The sequence below is a fragment of the Chiloscyllium plagiosum genome, unplaced genomic scaffold (assembly GCF_037043375.1).
Source record: "Chiloscyllium plagiosum isolate Xiang-an unplaced genomic scaffold, Cpla_swu_hap1 HiC_scaffold_14, whole genome shotgun sequence".
Classification (NCBI taxonomy): Eukaryota; Metazoa; Chordata; class Chondrichthyes; order Orectolobiformes; family Hemiscylliidae; genus Chiloscyllium; species Chiloscyllium plagiosum.
Window position 1 is genome coordinate 74,392,527 of NW_028270152.1, and position 19,263 is coordinate 74,411,789.

Sequence of the window (19,263 nt, forward strand, 5' to 3'; positions counted from 1 at the left end):
TCTGATACTGAAGCAGTCCTACACAACATTCAAGTTGGAATTGATAAGTAGCACATAACATTAATATGACACAATGACCTTCTCTCTAATAAGAGCGAATCAAACCATCACCCCTCAAAGCTAAAATGAATAATTTTTTTTAAAAAGTTCAATGATGGCAATACCATTTTTGAATCCCCAGCTATCAAAACCTGGGTGTTATCATTCACCATATAAACACTGTGGTTACAGGAGCAATTTGGAGCCTGGGAATCCTGCAGTGAGTGTCTCACCTCCCAACTCCCAAAGCCTGTCCACAAATGAAATTGTCCCCACAGGTCCCATTGAGTGCAGTTCCAGCAACAGTCAAGAAGCTAAACACATTCCAGGACCTGACTAGCAGTCCATACACCATTTTCAACATTTGCTCCCTTCACAAAAAAAGCACAATGCCTACCATATGTGCAATCCTCAAAATGCTACCAAGGCCCCTGTGACAGCAACTTCCAAACCCATTAACTCCACTGCTTAGAAGGGCAAGGATAGCAATTGCACAATGTCATCACCCATGAGTTCTCCTTCAAACTTCATTCCACCCTAACATGGAACTACATAACATTCATTGTCATTGGGTCAAAGTCCTGGAAGTCCCTTCAAAAAAACATTGTTGCGTACCTACATCCCAATTCATGAGGCAACTCACTTCATGTTCTTGGGGGAGGGTAGAAGAGGTTGGAGGGTGAGAATAAGGGTAGCCCTACACCGACATCCATAAATAGTAGGATATTTGCAGAGAGATATTCCATAAAGGTGGAGCCTTGACCTCCAGGACCAATTAGTAAATCAGTTTAAAAATCCGGGATTGTATGTTATTTATTTCCTGTTGACAGCTTAATGTGGACATTTGGCTATCGTGAATGATGCCTGCGAGCAACGCGGCATCTTCCCCCCCGCTCCTGGATGAAGAGCCTCGAGCATTTCCACTTGACATATGCAAATGGGAATAAAAAAACAGAACTAGGTGAGAAAAACACAACACCTGCAGATCACAAGAAACACGGCACTGTACCAGCTGCTCTCTGCTTTCCAAATGTCACCGGATGTTTTTGCTCCATACGTAACAGAATTGGGAGAAGGAAAAAACACTGATTATCTTTGGCTACGACCTTTCCATAATTGCCATGAGACTCATCCTTATTCCACCTCACTTTTGAAAAGATGGTGATTTATTCAGTCTTGGCATTAAAGTTGCAAAGACATCCTTTCTCAGGGAGGGGAGGGAAGAGGAAAAAACATCACCAATGATTTTAAACCTCAAAAAAAGGTATTTCAACAATTAACTGGATTCCAACTTCAGTTGGGCATATTCCCAACTGTTTTATCCACCAGATCAAGTAGCTTTTTACCCCCAACCACTGACGTTTTTAAAACAAAAAAAAATTCAAACAAATTCAACATTATACTATTATTTTTAATGTGCCCCATGATCTTTCACCCAGATTTTCACAATACAGTCTTGAAGTTTTTTTTATCTTTAATTGGAATTATGACTGATGCTCAAACACACTCCTATTCCTTCTCATTTGGCAATCAGGTCCTAGGAAGATAGCCCAAATGCCAAGAGGCAGATTTCCAATATAGACATCAACATTTTCCCACTTTGTTTGCTGTCAATCAATGAATCTTCCTCAAACTAGCTGCACTAAGCACAGCCCTTCTCACTCTCCCTGTGCAATCTTAAACTTGACAAACCTGGCAATCTCTGGCATAACTAGATTGGAGTTCCATTTCATTCAATCCACTGGGAAGACAAAAACTCAAAACGCAGACGCAGACAGTCTGTGTTGTGGAGACTGGGTTTAATTTATTTCCTTCCTCTATTACTCCACTGCCTCTAGTAATCAAGAATGGTAGGGGAGGAGGAAAGGTATTAAGTTGCTTCAATTTCAATACTTCATTACCTCTTATGTCAACACTGCTGGATCCAGATCACATTCATGAGTTAGCTTTCACTTGGAATACTTAAATATCTGGACTTGTATACTGATGATGGAAATTTAAAAATTACTGCCAAGTTTGTTGCTTTTGGAACTGCACATTTATGATAACCTCCCATCTGTCACGATCAAAGATGACATACTCCACTGTAGCTTGATAGATTCAGACATGGCTGATAAGTCCACTGTACAATGGGTCTGCCACATGAAGGTCTGTGCACTCTTGCCAATGTCTCGCCTTTACCTGCATACGCTCCAGATGGAGATGATGCAGACATCTGAGTAACATATTATATCTAGCAGAGAATTATGCGCTTGTCTCCATTCTTAAATATTGTTACAACCATGCAGAACTCTTCCCAGATGCGGATTATGAGATTGTACAGCTCTGCTGGCAGTGTACCTCCACCACGTTTTATAATTGTGACAGGGGCTCTATTTTCTTCTGTTGTTCTTCAACTACTGAATGGCTTTTTCAACTTTGTTGTAGATCAAGGTAGTACCAAGACTGAGCCAGATTGAATACTAAAAAATGGGCTTGAAAACGTAGTCAGTTAAGGAATAGAAAGTGGTCTATCCAGTGAGCATCGACTGCTTCCTTGTCTTTGATGACCAGTCAAGATGTTTGCTGATAAAGAAACCAAGGAGCTCTTTACAGATGCTTGTTATTGAGAATTTAGGTACAACTGGACACTGTGGTACATTGTAGCTTCTAGTGGCTGGAGGTTGAGAAGTTGGCAGTGAGGCACTGACTGAGAATACAGTCTTGGTGAGATTGTGGAGATGTTAAATGTTTTGTTTTCAACACTGCTTCAGTTGCCTCTGCCAGGGCAGTCAGGAATAATAAACAACATTCCTTTAAAAAAAATGCTTTCACTGCACTAGTCAATTTTCTTATGATAAATGCAGTCACTTTTTTCTTTGCTGAGCAGAAGGGGAAAGCCATTTGCCTTACCTGACTGCCCTCACTGGCAGTCTTCTGGGTTGGAATTTTCAACAAGCCATCTCAACCTAGCTGGTTGCTTGCCATATGGACTAGGCAAAGTGAGGACTGCAGATGCTGGAGATCAGAGTCTAGATTAGAGTGATACTGAAAAAGCACAGCAGGTCAGGAAAGGGCTTTTGCCCGAAACGTCGATTTTCCTGCTCCTCGGATGCTGCCTGACCTGCTGCGCTTTTCCAGCACCACTCTAATCTAGACTGCTTGCCATATGGAGACAGTCAGAATCTCCATAATAAAAGCACCAGAGTGTTGCAGCAGGAATCCCAACAATGAGCTCTGTATAGCACTCCATGCAGTAAGCAGTGGCATCATTTCATTTGTTTTCTTCAGCAACTGGACAAGATGGAATGACAGCAGAAGATGGAATACAGATACACCCATTTGACTAATTTATTTTTCTTCTTTCTCTACCTTAATTTCTCAGTGTAATGTTTAAAAATATAACATACTTCCCTATTTATTTCCGATCTTTTGCTAATAGTGCATTATAATTAGGTTGTTAGAATGGTCAGGTTGGACCTTAAACACAAAGATACTAAATTTCCTTCCCTTCTGAAGTCTATTTGTCCCTCGGATAACACTGCAGAGACTGTCAATTCATCACACCATTCATCTTAGGCATGAACTTACAGAACTCTAAAGGGTAGTGCTTATATAAAGATGATATTTCTTAAGGGGTTAGTATACATGTCACATTGGCTCCAACCATTCTACTGATGTCACATACAGTCTGTGAGTGGAGAGAAGGAGTTCTACTGACTTTTGAAGGGAGCACATGTATCTGACCCAAATCTCCAAGTTCATTCCTGATGAAGGGCTCATGTCTGAAATGTCAATTCTCCTGCTCCTCTAATGCTGCCTAACCTGCTGTGCTTTTCCAGCTTAACACTTTTTGATGCTGACTCTCCAGCGTTTGCAGTCCTCACTTTCGCCTGGTAATTATGTCTAACCAAATGTAATTATACTTACTGATATCATGCGATAAACCACTTTACAATTTAAGAAAAGTGCCTTTTCTATCCTTTTCATTGTATGCTCTACCATTAATCACTAGGTAGGCCCAAGACACAGCAAAATTGATGACAAAAAAATCTCAAACTCTTCCCCAGGACATACTGTTAAAAGTGATGAATACCTTTCTTTAAAACAAAAGATACTAGGATTGGTCTTTTGGGAAGTTACATGGTTGCAGCAATGTGGACCTGAATCCTGCTGCATGCAGCAATTCAGAAAAATATAACTCAAAAGAGCATTACAGCTTCAAATTGACAAAGAAAGCTAGTCATAGACAGACAGGAGGCTGGAAGAACATAGCAAGCCAGGCAGCATTAGGAGGTGCAGAAGTTGACATTTTGGGTATAACCCTTCTTCACCTCCTGATGTACCGCCTGATGCTGCCTGGCTTGCTGAGTTCTTCCAGCCTGTCTATTTTGGATTCCAACATCTGCAGTTATTTTTGTTTATAACCAAAGAAAGCCAGTAGGCAGGTAAAAAGTGAATATCAACTGAGGGGGAAAAAAATAGCGATGAAAGGAACAAAACTAAAAGCTCAGCTCTCCAAGGGAAAAACGTTCACTCAGAAGCTGGTAAGACCTTCTAGGGCAAGAGTGGGGCTTAGAAGTGAGACAGAAAAGCGAGTCACACTTAGAAAACAGAGGTGATCCAGTGAAGGAGGTTCTGGAAGGAGATGATGATTCCAGGAGGAGGTGACAAAAGGAATAAAAGAAAACTATGCAAAGACCAGAAAGGGAAGGCAATCAGTTTACTTTTAGTATAAAAGACAAAGTTCTCACCTATCAACACAAATCGTTGCCATCAACATTAGGCTTCATGACATTCTGCTGCAACGGTCAGAAAATAAATTTAGTTCGGGGCCACAAAATCAGGGGAGCCTCAAAATGTATTTAAGCTGAAACTGAGCAAATATAAAACAAAAAGGCTTGTCAGAGAGTCTAGCTTAATAAGAAAAACCAGGAAAATTAAAGACTTAATAGGGCCAGAACTCAAAACCTTAGAAAAAGCCAGCAGTGACTAATTTATTAAAAATGGCTGGATATCCAATATGCAGTATAGCGAACAGTAGTACAAAGGAATAGATTTAAAAAGCTTTAAAGTAACAAATCACTGGAATTCAATTCCAAGCTTTATTGAAAAATTCAATACAGTATTTCAGAAATACAGAATTTAAAAACAGGCAAACAAATGCTGTGGTACAGTCTAACAAGCTGTACAATGACCGAATTTAAAACAATATTGATGAATACAAGAACAAAAGCTTAAAGAGCAACGTGTTTGAAACATATCTCCATTGGCACTTCTTTGGTAATTAGTTACTCCAGACAATCCAGAAGAGACAGGATTTATGTCAATGGGCATCCTGTTTATTCTTTGTTTGTTACTAGAAGAAGTGTGACTGTTCTATCAGATCAGTTACCATGGCTGAGTAGAAAATTACAAGCAGAGAGGTAATACTACATAGTACAGTGGAATAAATGGCAAAAGCATAGGAATGTAACTATTTACATTACAATGTAACAGACAAGAGAAAACAGAAAATGTGTACGTTGTTCCCAAATCAACCAATTTCATTTCTGAACCTGCACACAAACTCAACATCAGAAGAGTTGGAGGAGATCTCCGAGAACATTGGGTCTAGAAGCAAAAAGCTGTAAAACGGCTGGTCTAGGAAGAAACCATTTTTGACCAAAATATCAAGAGGCAACCAGGAAACTTCACTGAGCTTCCCAGACTTTGACAAACCCAAAAGAATGAATCAAATGAAACCACTTCTGTTGACATGAGAGAGCTGTTTAACATCGTCAACATAAAAGGAAGTCACAGACTTCCCAGGTCTGACAGAACATTCAATCCTCCCTTCTAAAACTGCTAGTTCAGTGACAGAGATAGTGCTAAGAGAACAGAAATCATTCAGTAACTCAACTGAGTGTCTGATAAAAATTACTTCACCAGTGAAACAGCCATAATGATAACTGAAAATGTTCAGTCTGACTCACAACCTGAGGGAGATAAGTATATGATTTTATGGGAGTCAAATCTGTGTCCGCAAATTCAAGATGTAGTCAAGAAGAAGAAACTGCTTGGTCTAAATATTAATGATATTGCAAAAAGAAGTTACCTCTTCCAATTAAAAAGCAATTGCTCGATACAGGAATGCAGGAAACAACAAGGGGAAGCTGAATACCAGGAAGGAAATTCCTAGGAAAAAAGGGTCCTCCAGATAATGTAATAGACAAACATATTGACAAAGAATGATGTATTTCACAAAGGTTATCAGGGTAAATAAAGCATCCTTCAGCAAAGAAATGATCCACAGATCAGATCCAAGGTCAACAGTACTCAAGCAAGAGAACTACCATTCTTCTAAGTCTGAAAGAAAGTACATTCTGTGAAAAAATGTGAAACATCTATACTACCGGCATTTGTAAAGTTAGAGACCTAAGGGAGATGGAGTAGTGATAAATGTAATATACATTTGTATGTGATTGTATTATGGGTTAACTTGAGGGAGTGAGGGAGTAAAGAGCTTGGCAGGGGAGGAATGTTGTATAATACAATGGATTGGAAAGCATTAATGCTACATTAGCTTCACCAATTCTACTGATGTCACAGACAGTATGTGGGTGGATACAAGGAGTTTTAATATCATGTTTGGAGGAGCAGATGTATATACAACAGCTTTCTAAGGTGCTAGTAATTATGCCTGATCAAATGTCGTTGTGCTTCTTGCCATCAGGCAATAAACCTTGTTATGTAACAGTCTATCCTTTTGTAGAGTAGAAAGAGACTCCACACTTTCTCTGCCTTTCTCTCACTCTATTATGGTAATGAAGGTCTATTAAAGTAACACAGTCATTCCAATAACCTTTTCCAGCAAACCTGTGTCAGTATCTCAATATCTTAAAGCAAATGTTGAGAACATCAAACTCCTTGGGGGATTTGTTCATTTGTTAAATTGATTTTCATTCATTATTAGTATAATGGGAAAATTCTCAAGATAAGCCAGGCTCCAAAGCATACATGTGGATAATCATGAAAAAGACACACAGTAAGATACAGTACTTGTTAGCGAGTTTTGAGAACCACAGTACTTATGGTTATGTTCCTGAAAATTGTGACTTCCACAGAATCTTGGTTTCCCAAAGAAATCAATATTAAAACTGGAATTGGGTTCCTTTGGACATTTCTTGCTCTGATTAAAAGAAGGTACAGTATGAAATACCATGAAGTACTATGCATCTGTAGCTAAACGAACTTGCAAAATAAAATTATTTTAGGTATAAAAAGAAACACTGCACAGTTTAGCAAATCTGGACTTCCCAGCAGAGAGTATTTCATCATAAATGAAATAGTGTACATTTCTAAATCTTATATTCATAAATATAATAACATTTAAAACATTTTTAAATTTAGAAATACAAAATAAATGCAAATACACTCGCCTGATGACATTCAACAGACCAGGTTCCACCTGGAGGCAGAAGCTAGTCAGCACAGGCAGACTACCTGCACTGACCAGCATTTGTTACTAGGTGGAGTGCAGGAATTTAATGCAAGTTCAGAACAGGAGCCAGAATTTTCAAAGGGTAACAATAGAGTGCAGGAACAAGAACTGGGGAGGGGGAAAGAGATGAACAGGAATTGAGCAGGCAGAGGCAAGAAGTGGAGGAAGGCCAGGAGAATCTCAGAACTGAGTGCGGGAGCAAAAGCATGGAGAAGGTAGAACACAAAATAGGAAGTCTGTAGCAAAGAACATTAAACAAGCATACTGCCACTGCATTGTCAAGTTAAACAACTTGAATTGAGTCAACTTTAAAAGTATCAGCTTTTATACAGAGTGTGTAGATTCAAGAGTTGCCACTAGGCCATAAAACAGCATATTTGAGCAAATAATCTGTTACTCTTGGTCACAATTTACTTCAATACATCACTTGAAATGGTCATCGAATAGTTTGAGTTTCTTTGTGAACTGTTTGCTAATATTCTCTGCCAAAATAGCCACAAAAGACTGGAAACAAAAGCACAATAATCTACACTTCTGGGAATGCTCTCTTCCTTTAACACTTCACTTGCAAGCAACTTGCGAATAGAGGCAAATACGCCACATTAGGCTGACAGTATTATCATCATAGTTTAGGTCAGCCTAACACAACTCACATTTTAATTATTTTCACCACTTGATCAAAATGGCTTAAATAAATATGTACCATATTAATTTAATACATTCCAAATTTGTCCATTTACAATACAAGAGATAATGGGAATAATGACTGGTTTTCTTTTTGCCAAAGATGAAACAATGAAGAATTCTTACAATTTCTTCTGAAAAAGATGGCTGTGTTCACTGAAGCTGCCTCTTGCAGCAGAGTCCTGGAAAGGGCAGTTAAAGCACCAGCACTAATTAAACCTGACATTCCAATTCAGGAAACCTAGCTTGCAGTCCTGTGTTGTTGCTTTGCTAATTGGAAATTAATATTAACTGTCATGTTTTCTGATTTTGAGATTTCTTTCCCCACAGAAAGGATTTGGGAAAAGTAATTCATTTTAGGTATCGCATTTTAAAGCAAAGTCAATTCAAAAGCTTTTCTTAATTAAAAGGCATCAAGGCAACAAGTTGTTGATATGTAAATAAGCAAGGCTTTGGTGTTTTGCTTATCTGTCAGTCAACTTATCTAAGGCAGCAAAGTCAGCTTGGGTATTGAATCAAAGTTGAAAAGGCAACCATTGGTCTGGCTCAAAAGAGTAATGTTAAGAATTTACTTCAATGGTACATGCGTAGACTTATAGATGGAGATAGGTACAGGGCTAAGGAAAGATGAGGATAAAGAGCTTAGTCTACTTATTGGGTATCATCTTCTTAGATTAGTTCCTCAGGATTGAGCTTCTGCTCCTGTACGATGGCGTCAAAGACCAGTCCAAAGTGTGACCTGCAGACTCTGTCCGATGCAGGTCAGGGGACCATTGAAGCGTTTGGACCCTCTTTACAATGCCCTGAACTTGCCTTTACGCCTCTTGGTGTTCAATGACTTCCCAAGTTGTTCTCCATTTCGATTCATCACAGACCAGGGAGTCCAAAGAAACAGCAGCATTAAATTCAGAGTGTGCCAGAGAAACTCAGCAGATCTGGCAGCATCTGTGGAGAGAGAAAGCACAGTTAATGTTTTGAGTCCAGTAAGACTCCTCTTAGGGGTGTTTGATCTCAGGGTGATACTTTGAGGGCACTCCAATGACATTTCTGCTAAATTCCTGGTGGTCTTCTGCCAAGTTCTGGGTAGAGCAATTACTTTCAGTTGTCTGCTGTAGGGCATATGAACAGCATGTCACTTAGAACAGAGCTGGTTTTAAATAATTAAGCACCTGGATGGTCAGCATGTTGGCTTTGAAGATATTGCTGCTGCACTGCTTTTCTTGCCAAGAGATTTGGAGGATTTTGTGAAGGGGACATGGCAGTACTTCAAGTATTTTGTGGTGTTTCTTTTATTTACCACACAGCAAAGATAATATCTGCAATACCACTAGATGGGCACCACTACGAATAGGTGATTGAGGAAGATCTTTGCAACAAACTTTCCTGTGGCAGACATCAGGGAAACTGTTCTGTAGTTAGCACTATCATCATAAAGGTACAGGAAGCCAATGAAGCTATGCAATGGATATGGAGTTGGTAATAAAAGACACAGAGGGCAGTTCTGGACAACTTATGTCATGTAATGTAGTGTTAGGCAAATCAGCAAAGACAGAATAAGAAGTCACTTCAAGACAAGACTGTATTTAAAGGATTAAAGGCAGTCAAGACTCAATAGTGGTTCTAGTATGAATCTACATATTCAGCATTTGCATTATTTAAAATTAGAGATAGTGGAGCACTCTTAAGTGCCTCCATGTTCGATGCTGATTAACCTGAAGCTTGGTCTTACTTTTCATGGTTTCATAGTCCCTAATAAGACAAGCAGCACTATGAGAAGCAGGGACAGAATAAATTAGAATGCAAAAGTTTGACCTTCAAGTCATTTTCTGGAAACTTATCAGTGAAGTGATGCAGTTACTTGCTATTGGTGAGGTAGAAGAAGAGTGCAGAATAGTTGCAAGACCCATCCGTGTTGTTTTCCTATCTTGTTCCATGTCTACCAGTGGCTTCTTCCTTGTTGGTAACAGTTTGGTTGCTGATGCTCTGGCAAAGTCAGACTCAAGTGCCACACAAGGTGACCACACCAGACTCATTGGCAACAATGGCCCCACCACGCTCCATTGGTCTGATGTGTTGATGCCTGAACTGTACTTTAACAGGGATCCTGTTGAGATTGAGAACTGCTACCAGGTAAGACTGCTGGTAAGGAGGAATGCCAGGGAGAATGGTCCAGCCAGAGTCCATTTAGCCTGAGGTTATCAGTCCTTTCTGGTACCATCCAGCAATTCATGGCTGCAATGAGTAACAATCTGACCGTAATGTTGGAGGTGGTGAGTAAATAGGCCAAGCTGGCAATATTTTCCGCCGAAAATTGGTAGAAAAAACTGGAAAGCCCATCCTGCTGCTCCCAATGCACAGGCTCCAGAATAGGGTTGACTCTGACTGGTTCTGAGAATGGGAATGGTGTTGGCCAGGAAACAGATATGTCGTTGAGTGACCGAAAAGCAAGAAACAAATAAAAACTGATATTCTTTTTAAAAAAGTCAGGATCATTTAGTATTTTGTGAAGTGATCAAGAATCAGATACACTTATTCATTATTTGCTGTTAACACATTTTGCAATTTATTTCAATATGGATATCATTAATGCATTGTCAAGCCTTGTTTTGAGATTGTTACCAGTGTTTGATCTCCATATATGAGGTAGAGCTAATGCACAGCTCACAACTGAAATGTACCTATATACAGAGTTAGACTATACTCCCACCATCGTGACCTTGGCTACTTGGTTGTCATGGAAAATTGACAGTTAACATCTCCATGACACAGTAGTCCAGCAATCAGCACCTTCTCTTGTTGTACAAGTTTTTGTTGCCTTTCCAAGTTTGGTTTCTTTTGTCCCAACCCTGATGAGTACAGGATGAAAACTTAGACTTTGTGGAACCTTTTAGCAATTGTTTATAGCCTGTGTGAGGAAGATGCACGAGAGTTTTAGACACACTCATAAATCAGACCATGCACTACATTACCTGTAATTTTTTCCTGCCATTGCATGTGTGCAACAATGACTTCTGGAATTAGAAATCAGTGCATCCACACTTTGACTGCACTCCAACTGGCAAGGATGGACACTCAGAGTGCTGTACAGCCACTGACATATATGACATAATGACTGACAAACATAAATCGGTTCTCCATCAATAAGAACGAAGAACAATTCTGCTTTCAAACTAGAAGTCATAACATTTGCTGATTCTTCAAATGATTGTGCAGCAGCAAGAATGCAGTTGATGAAAAGCCAGATGGAAGAATCTATCCTCAAAGATCCCCAGACCAAAGGTGCTATCAGAACAGGGACCAGGCTTGATCTTGAGAAGCATATACTTGAATGGGTCCTCAAAAAGTCACTGAAATGATTTCACCATTACCAGAAATGCTTGTTATATATAATAGAATGGACGCAAATCAAGCTAAGATTTTAGACCAACAGTAAATAGCCAATTACTGGAATAATACAGTGTAGAGCTGTGACAGACGTATGATACTCATTAAGTCACTTCAGCAATCTGGATAAAGCAACATGGATTCTGATATGCTCTGCAGCAGCCAGATAAGGTTTGAAATCCATTCTAATGCAAACAACAGTACATGGCAAGATTCAAGGTAGAACTAGCATGCATGGCCACACAACAAAATCAAAGTCAATGGAATTTTCAAATGTCAAGCAAAAAGTTCCCTGCAGAAGACGGTGTGTGTGTCCATGACAAAGGCTGAGGATGAGGAAGTCATATAATTATAGACCAATACCGTGTAGAATAGGCAGCCTTCATAAAAATGCATTTTATTGGGTAACTCATCCAAAAATGGCACTCCTTCTGTCCTCCATCACTTCCAAAATATCAAAATGATTTTCTAAGTTAGGTATATAAATCCAAGCAAGATTTTTAAATACATCATTTCTGCATTTGGAGTCAACAATCATCTGATAATTGTCCATTTTGCAATCACTTGAAAAGAAACCGAGTTAAGTTGTAACCAACAAAGACATATTTGTTGATCAGGAATACTAAGTCAAAAAAATAGCAAAGGCACAGGATGGGAGAAGAGCCATGCATAATTTTAACACACACGTACAACATGACAACAGATTTTGACATAAATTAATTCCAGTTTATCACGTGTTTGCCGACAAGCAAAGATTTGCAAACACTCTCTTTCATGGTGGCAGAGTTTACAATTCCACAAAATCATCATAAAGGCCAAAAATCTCCAACTGCAAGTTTAGTATTCAGAAACTGAACAAAACTCTGCAAGCATTCTTGCGAGAGCAGGCGGCATTAGAACATGATTTTTCTAATTTGATCACATAGCTACTGCAAATCCTGATAATTAAACACATTTCTGTTTGTGCGTCAGAGTAATAAAAGCCAGTTGGGCAGACTACAGGCGTTATGTATGGTACAACAGGCAATCTAACTGCAGGCTCTCCAGATAAAACTGTTAATTAGTCAAACTTGCAGTACCCATTTCCAAGATCAGAGACTGGCTTTCCCAACCATCTGTCACAAATCAACAGAGAGCTTTATCCTCCACTAAACATTTCAATTACTTCATCCAATTACTAATTTATTATCACTGGACTTAAACGTTCAATACAGCCTAAAGTTTGTTTCTAGTGCACAAAGAGGAAATTCTACCACCCTTTCACCCAAGTTTCTTCTTTTTCTCAGTCGGAAAACACAAAATCATGATTTTGCCGAGACATTCTTCACAACCATCATAGTAAGTTAAGCAAATGGTCATGTTTATCTGTAGGTTTGGAGTATTGTGTGCAGTTTTGAGCCCCATATCTCAGGAAGAAAGTACTGACCCTGGAGCGTGTTCAGAGGTGGTTCATGAGAATGGTCCCAGGGATGAAAACTTAACATATGAGGAACGTTTAAGGACTCTGGGTTTATACTTGATAGAGTTTAGAAGGATGAGGGGAAATCTAATTGAAACATACAGAATAGTGAATGAACTGGATGGAGTAGATGTTGGAAAGATCTTTCCATTGGTAGATGAGACCAGGACCAGAGGGCATAGCCTTAGAGCAAAGGGAAGACCTTTTAGAACGGAAATAAGGAGAAACTCCTTCAGCCAGAGAGTTGTGAATCTATGGAATTCACTACCACACAAGGCTGTGGAGGCCAGGTCATTGAGTATATTTAAGACTGAGATAGATAGGTCCTTGAGTGTCAAAGGGATCAAGGGTTAGGGGAGAAAGCAGGTTGAGAAACTTGTCAGCCATGATTCAATGGCGGAGCAGACTCTATGAGCTGCATGACTTAATTTCTGCTTATGGTTTTGAAGATCACCTCAAGTGATTTTGGTTGACCAAACCAAGATTAGTATACATGCTGAAATATAAATGTTGCCTGCCATCAGCTGCCACACTTTATGACCAAGGACAGCCTCAGCTCCATTACATGATGTATTAGTTAAAGTCTCATGACTTACTTGGAGTCTAATGGCAACAGTTGGCAGGTAAGCTGAATTTAAATAATTTCACAAAGAACCAGATATTTCATAAATTTAAACAATGGATATTTACCTAAAATTGATCTGCACTGAAATGACAAAGATGACAATCAGATCTTGCATCACTTGCACAATAAAAGAAGGAAAGCTTATTAAGTCTCAGGAAGACCAATTCAAGATTGCAGCTTCCCAGTAAACATCTTCACAGTGCAACTCCATTCTTGGACATCTGTCGTCCTGACTCTCTCAATTTCCTTTCTTGTACCAAAACAAAATATACATTTGCTGAAAACAAAGACACATTTTGTTGAAGTTTTTCATCTTGCACTCATCAGGACAATTCACAGGAAATAAGGGCATATAAATGGAAACCACTCAGGTGTTTCCTCTGTATCTATTTCACGGCAACTCCAATCCTGAGCCCATGACTCTTAATTTCACACCGTTTGCCTCACCTTTTTAAAAAATATTTTCTTTCCTCTATTTCTCTGAGACTGCTCTCCTCTGACACTATGCTTCCTTTCATTTCTCCCCTCTCAAGAACTCTGCCTCTCAATTCGCCACGAGGGAATACTTTAAAAAAAAAAAAGGACACGACCATCCCACCATGCCACACAAGCATACACACGGCAGAGGTCATCATTGGTGCAAGAAGCAACAACATAGTTTTCTTAGCAAAACTGGAGTTCCTGTGGATTTTGCTGAATATAAATGGAAGGTAAACATCTGTTTTTCATAAGTTCATTGTATTATGTATTAGAATGTTGGAAGTAAATTAATTTTATTGAAGTATTACTATTTATAATATAAAAATGTTGTTTCTGGCATGAATTAATATTATAAAGCAATGCTACTCTATGTTCTATCCATTTCAGGTCAAACGTGGATGACTTTATATTTGCCACATTTCATCCTTTTCTTAATCTGTTACCATTTCTTTGCAATGCAATGTTTCTAACTACACTGTGTGTCATTAACAAAAGCTGAATATGTGGCATTTTCTATCCCCTCATCCAAATCATTAATACAATAAATTGTTGAGGCCTGTACACATATCCCTGAGACACACCATCAATCACATTCTGTCCATTGTTCCTATCTGTCTCCTGCCACTCAAGTTTATTTTCTAACCAGATCAATCATTTGTCTTCAATCCTTTGGGATTTAGTTAGCAGTGTGTTATGAAGTACGTTGTCAAATACATTACAAATTATTAGCAGCTTGAACTAGAATAATACCACATATGGGTCAATATCAGTTATTCAACAAACCAGGGAACAAATACAAATGAATTGCTCCAGACACCATTAGACAATATTCCAAACTATGACCTTTCTACAGAAGGGCCCTAATTGCCACTGCTGCTACACTGCAGTGTCACCATTTGGGAGAGCGCCAAATATCCCCTACCAAAACAACATATCCCCATTCACTCATCAGTGATGAAACAATCACATATAATGAGTCACATTTCCACTGGTTCCATATTGGTTTGAATGCTAAGAGATCAACACTGTTGAACTGGCTCACAGTATATACACTGCTAACTGTAGCCTCTTTACCCTGGTAGCAGAGTCAAAGTGCAAAAACAGAACAAAAATAAACAGTATGCATCTTTGAAAGAACTTGCATTCTTCCACATCAACTGAAGATACAATGTTACAATGTATGCATGATAGCATGCATGACTAAGCCAAATGGTGGTAGCATTTCTAGCACATATAAAACTAAAGATCTGAAGTGAAGAAATATTCAGTTAACGAAATCAGCTCACATGTTAACCCATACACACAGGAAATACTTCAATCCATTCATTGTTCGTTATAATCACCAAAAATTCAAGTTACCATTTTATCCCAGTGGAGATACTTTTAAACAGAAATCACATAAGACACTGCAAATCAATTAATACTATAATTCTAAGAAATTTTTAAATACCAATTAGACATAAACATAAGAAATAGACTTCCAACACCTTGTGATTCTAAAATCACTTGGTGAGCAATTAATCTAATTAACATAATCAGCAGCATCCACGGGCATAATAATCAAATGCAACGTACAGTGCATAACTACCCAAAGATGTTTTGCAATGTATTTCACATAACGAACCACGTTTGTGGATTCTGTTGTATCCTAGAGTGTCTGTGCTGTTAGAAGGCTTAAGATAGCAGGACCATGATTTGCATCCATATAGGCCATTTTCAAGGCTCTGGTTTGCATTATCACTGTAAAACATTTGTAATTGATAAAGTCATGATGCTACCATTGCCAAACACAGGGCATCAATTATGGGTTATGCCAAAAAAAAAAATTGCTTAACATTTACCAAGTGACTTAATGAAATGGTTCCTACCTTGACGTAATTATTCAGGATTGGGTACACCCGGTACATCGCTATGAACAGTGAGAGGAAGGTCGTGAAAGGAAAAGTTGTCATGACAACGTGCGTAACCTCTGGGAAGGAGATTATCTTAAAGCCGAATTTCTCAAAGAGTTTGATCAATTCTTCAGATGGCTTCTCTTCACCCTCACTCAGGATGCTGCCTGCTATATATCGTGGTTTCTCTGCTGCTTCCTACAATCATAACAGGAGTTTACATTAACTTAGGTCAACCAGCATATTAACATATAAAATTACACAATGTCAGCCAGTATCATTACACACAAAATTCCACTGATTTAAGTGTTAAGGTAACTCTGCTGTTCCATTGCACATTAATTGTGTAGCAATGCTGAAATCTACAAATTCCCCTCTCCACACCAAAAGTATAGAACAAGAAAGATGCTGATCCAAAAGCAAATACACTAATGTTAGAAAACTGGAATAAAAACTAAGAAAAACACTCAGCAGGTCTGGCAGCATCTGTGGAGAGAGAAATGGAACCAATATATGAAGAAGTGGTGACATGTCTGAAATAGTAACTTGTTTCCCACCCTTTCTCCACAAATGTTACCAGGCTTGTTTCAATATTTTCAGTACATTCTGTCTCCATTTTAGTTATACAATTTTAGATAAACATAAATTATTCATTGTGCACCATGGTTCTCAATGAGAAGATCGGAACGTGGGCAGCACGGTGGCACAGTGGTTAGCACTGCTGCCTCACAGTGCCAGAGACCTGGGTTCAATTCCCCGCCTCAGGCGACTGTCTGTGTGGAGTTTGCACGTTCTCTCAGTGTCTGCGTGGGATTCCTCCGGGTGCTCAGTTTCCTCCCACTGTCCAAAAAATGTGCAGGTTAGGTGAATTGGCCATGCTAAATTGCCTGTAGTGTTAGGTGAAGGGGTAAATTTAGGGGAATGGGTCTGGGTGGGTTGCGCTTCAGCGGGTTGGTGTGGACTTGTTGGGCCGAAGGGCCTGTTTCCACACTAAGTAATCTAATCTAAAACTGTATTAGCTAATCACCAATTAGACAGCATTCTTGGTCCTCGAATGTATATACAAAAAAAGGAAAATTATATTAAATTATGGTGAATGATAGTAGCTTAGGTGCCTCAAATGGATTCTCGTTTTACTTTGTTTTTAAACCTGCAATTCATCCTCTCCATACCAAAACTATGGTGAATTAGATAGACCGGAATGAGAAGGCAAGTCAATGCCTGGATCACAAATCCATCCCTGGTGGGGAGCAAAAACATTTTATCACTCTGACAGAGGCAACCTGTCAACTGATCAACAATCTCAGGGGTCTGGAGCAAAGATAGATTCATTGAAATATAAGCCACTTTATGCCTCACTTCATCAGGTACTTGGACACAAAGATTTCAATACAAAGGCTGGCAAGATTAAAAATTTCCCTATTCCACACAGGAATAATGGAGAATCTAGGGACTAATACAAACGAGTAACTGCAAGATAATAATATTAGTAAAATAAAATAAAAAGTGATAATGCAAGAATTGATGAGGTAACTAAGTCCGCTGGACTGAATGATTATATCCTACAATGATAAAGGAGTACCCTACAGGCACAATAGATGCATTGGTGATAATTTTTCAAAACTCTATAGACTCTGGAATGGGCCCTTCAAAATGTAAGGTGACAAATATAACGGAAATCTTTAGAAATGAACGAGCAAGAAATCAGTGGACTACATGTTAAATAGATTAAATGTTTTTGATCAGAGTCCAAGTCCACATTTATGAGGGCTTTACTTCAGTTGACCACACTCAAAGTGGAGGTGCCAGTGTTGGTCTGGGGGGGGACAAAATTAAAAATCACATAACACTAGGTTATAGTCCAACAGGTTTACTTCCAAGTACTGACTTTCAGAGCAGGGCTCCTTCTTCAGGTAACTAGTGGGGCAGGATCAGGTTTTATTTTTAAAAAGGTGACATCTCAGCTCAGACAATGTATTAACGGTGTGAGGTTAGAGTCTGTCTGTATCCCAATCTTGAGTCAGACTGGTTCCTGCAAACCATTCTAAAAGATGAAAGACTTAACAGGAGTCTAGGTTTGTTCAATATATTGTTTTAATTGCATGACACGATGGTCTTTTGCGATATATTCTGTGTCTTTTAATCCTGCACTAGTTATCTGATGAAGGAACAGCACTCTGAAAGCTAGTACTTCCAAAGAAACCTGTTCCATTATAACCCGGTGTTGTGAGATGTTTAACTTTGAACACACTAAAAAAAACCTCATTTCGCTGATTATTAGCTCACGTTTATACAACCAATTCACACTCATTTAACTGTAATTAATATTTTCATCACCTATTCCCTCATTTCATTAAGTCTCAGGCATTCCTTCACTTCAGGCCTGGTACCCTAATACCAGTGTTGGGAAAATGCTAGAATCTATAATCAAGGATGAAATAACAGTACATTCTGAAAATAATAGCAGGATTGGACAAAATCATCATGGATTTATGGAAGTGAAATAACATTTGTTTGGATATTTTGTTTGAGGACATAACTCGCAGAATAGTTAAGCTGGCACAAGGTGGCACGCTATATTTAGATTTTTAAAAGGCTTTCAAATAAGGTTTCACACAATTGCCAACATAACACACTTATTTGGAAATTACATGTTTTGTCTCCTATAAGTATCTATCATTGGTAAAATATTAAAGTGTACAATAAAAATACATATAGAAATACATAATAAAGCAGACACATCATGGTTTTAAGAAAACTGCCTGACAAATTTATAAGAATTCTTTGAGGAAGTATCAATCAGGACAGATAAAAGGGAACCCCCAAGATGCAATATATTTAGATTTCCAAAAAGACATTCAATGAGGTACTGTACATAAGGTGCCTTACTAAGATAAGGTTAGAGAAGAAATTGTGGGGGCACTGGCTGATATTTTTGCACTATCGTTAGTAACAGGTGAGGTCCCTGGACATTTTGGAGGGTAGCGAATGTTGTGCCCTTATTCAAAGATGGCTGCAAAGAGAAACCGGGGAACTATAGGCCAGTCAGCTTAACGTCTGTGGTAGGTGAGTTATTTTAAAAGATTCTGAGATAAGATATACATGCATTTGGAAAGACAGGGTTTGATTAGGAGTAGTCAGCATGGCTTTGCGCATCGGAGATCATACCGGACTAATTTGTTAGAGTTCTTTGATGAAGTGACCAGGACGTTTGATTAAGGCAGGGTGGTAGACATAG

General features: G+C 38.8%; 2 protein-coding genes across 3 annotated transcripts in view; both read right to left on the reverse strand.

Moving 5' to 3' along the window:
• Window positions 1-15,883, reverse strand: part of LOC148147993 (E3 SUMO-protein ligase ZBED1-like) — an 86,664-nt gene extending 70,781 nt beyond the window's left edge. The window contains exon 1 of the mRNA XM_087994535.1: window positions 15,709-15,883. The gene's annotated coding sequence lies outside the window, so the exon portion shown is untranslated. The remainder of the gene's footprint in view (window positions 1-15,708) is intronic.
• LOC122559133 (testis-expressed protein 264) overlaps window positions 1-19,263 on the reverse strand; it is a 299,939-nt gene that overhangs the window by 241,354 nt on the left and 39,322 nt on the right. For both annotated transcript variants that reach the window (XM_043708470.2, XM_043708472.2), the window contains exon 2: window positions 16,002-16,223. In XM_043708470.2, the coding sequence (XP_043564405.2) occupies window positions 16,002-16,223 (222 nt within the window). The remainder of the gene's footprint in view (window positions 1-16,001; window positions 16,224-19,263) is intronic.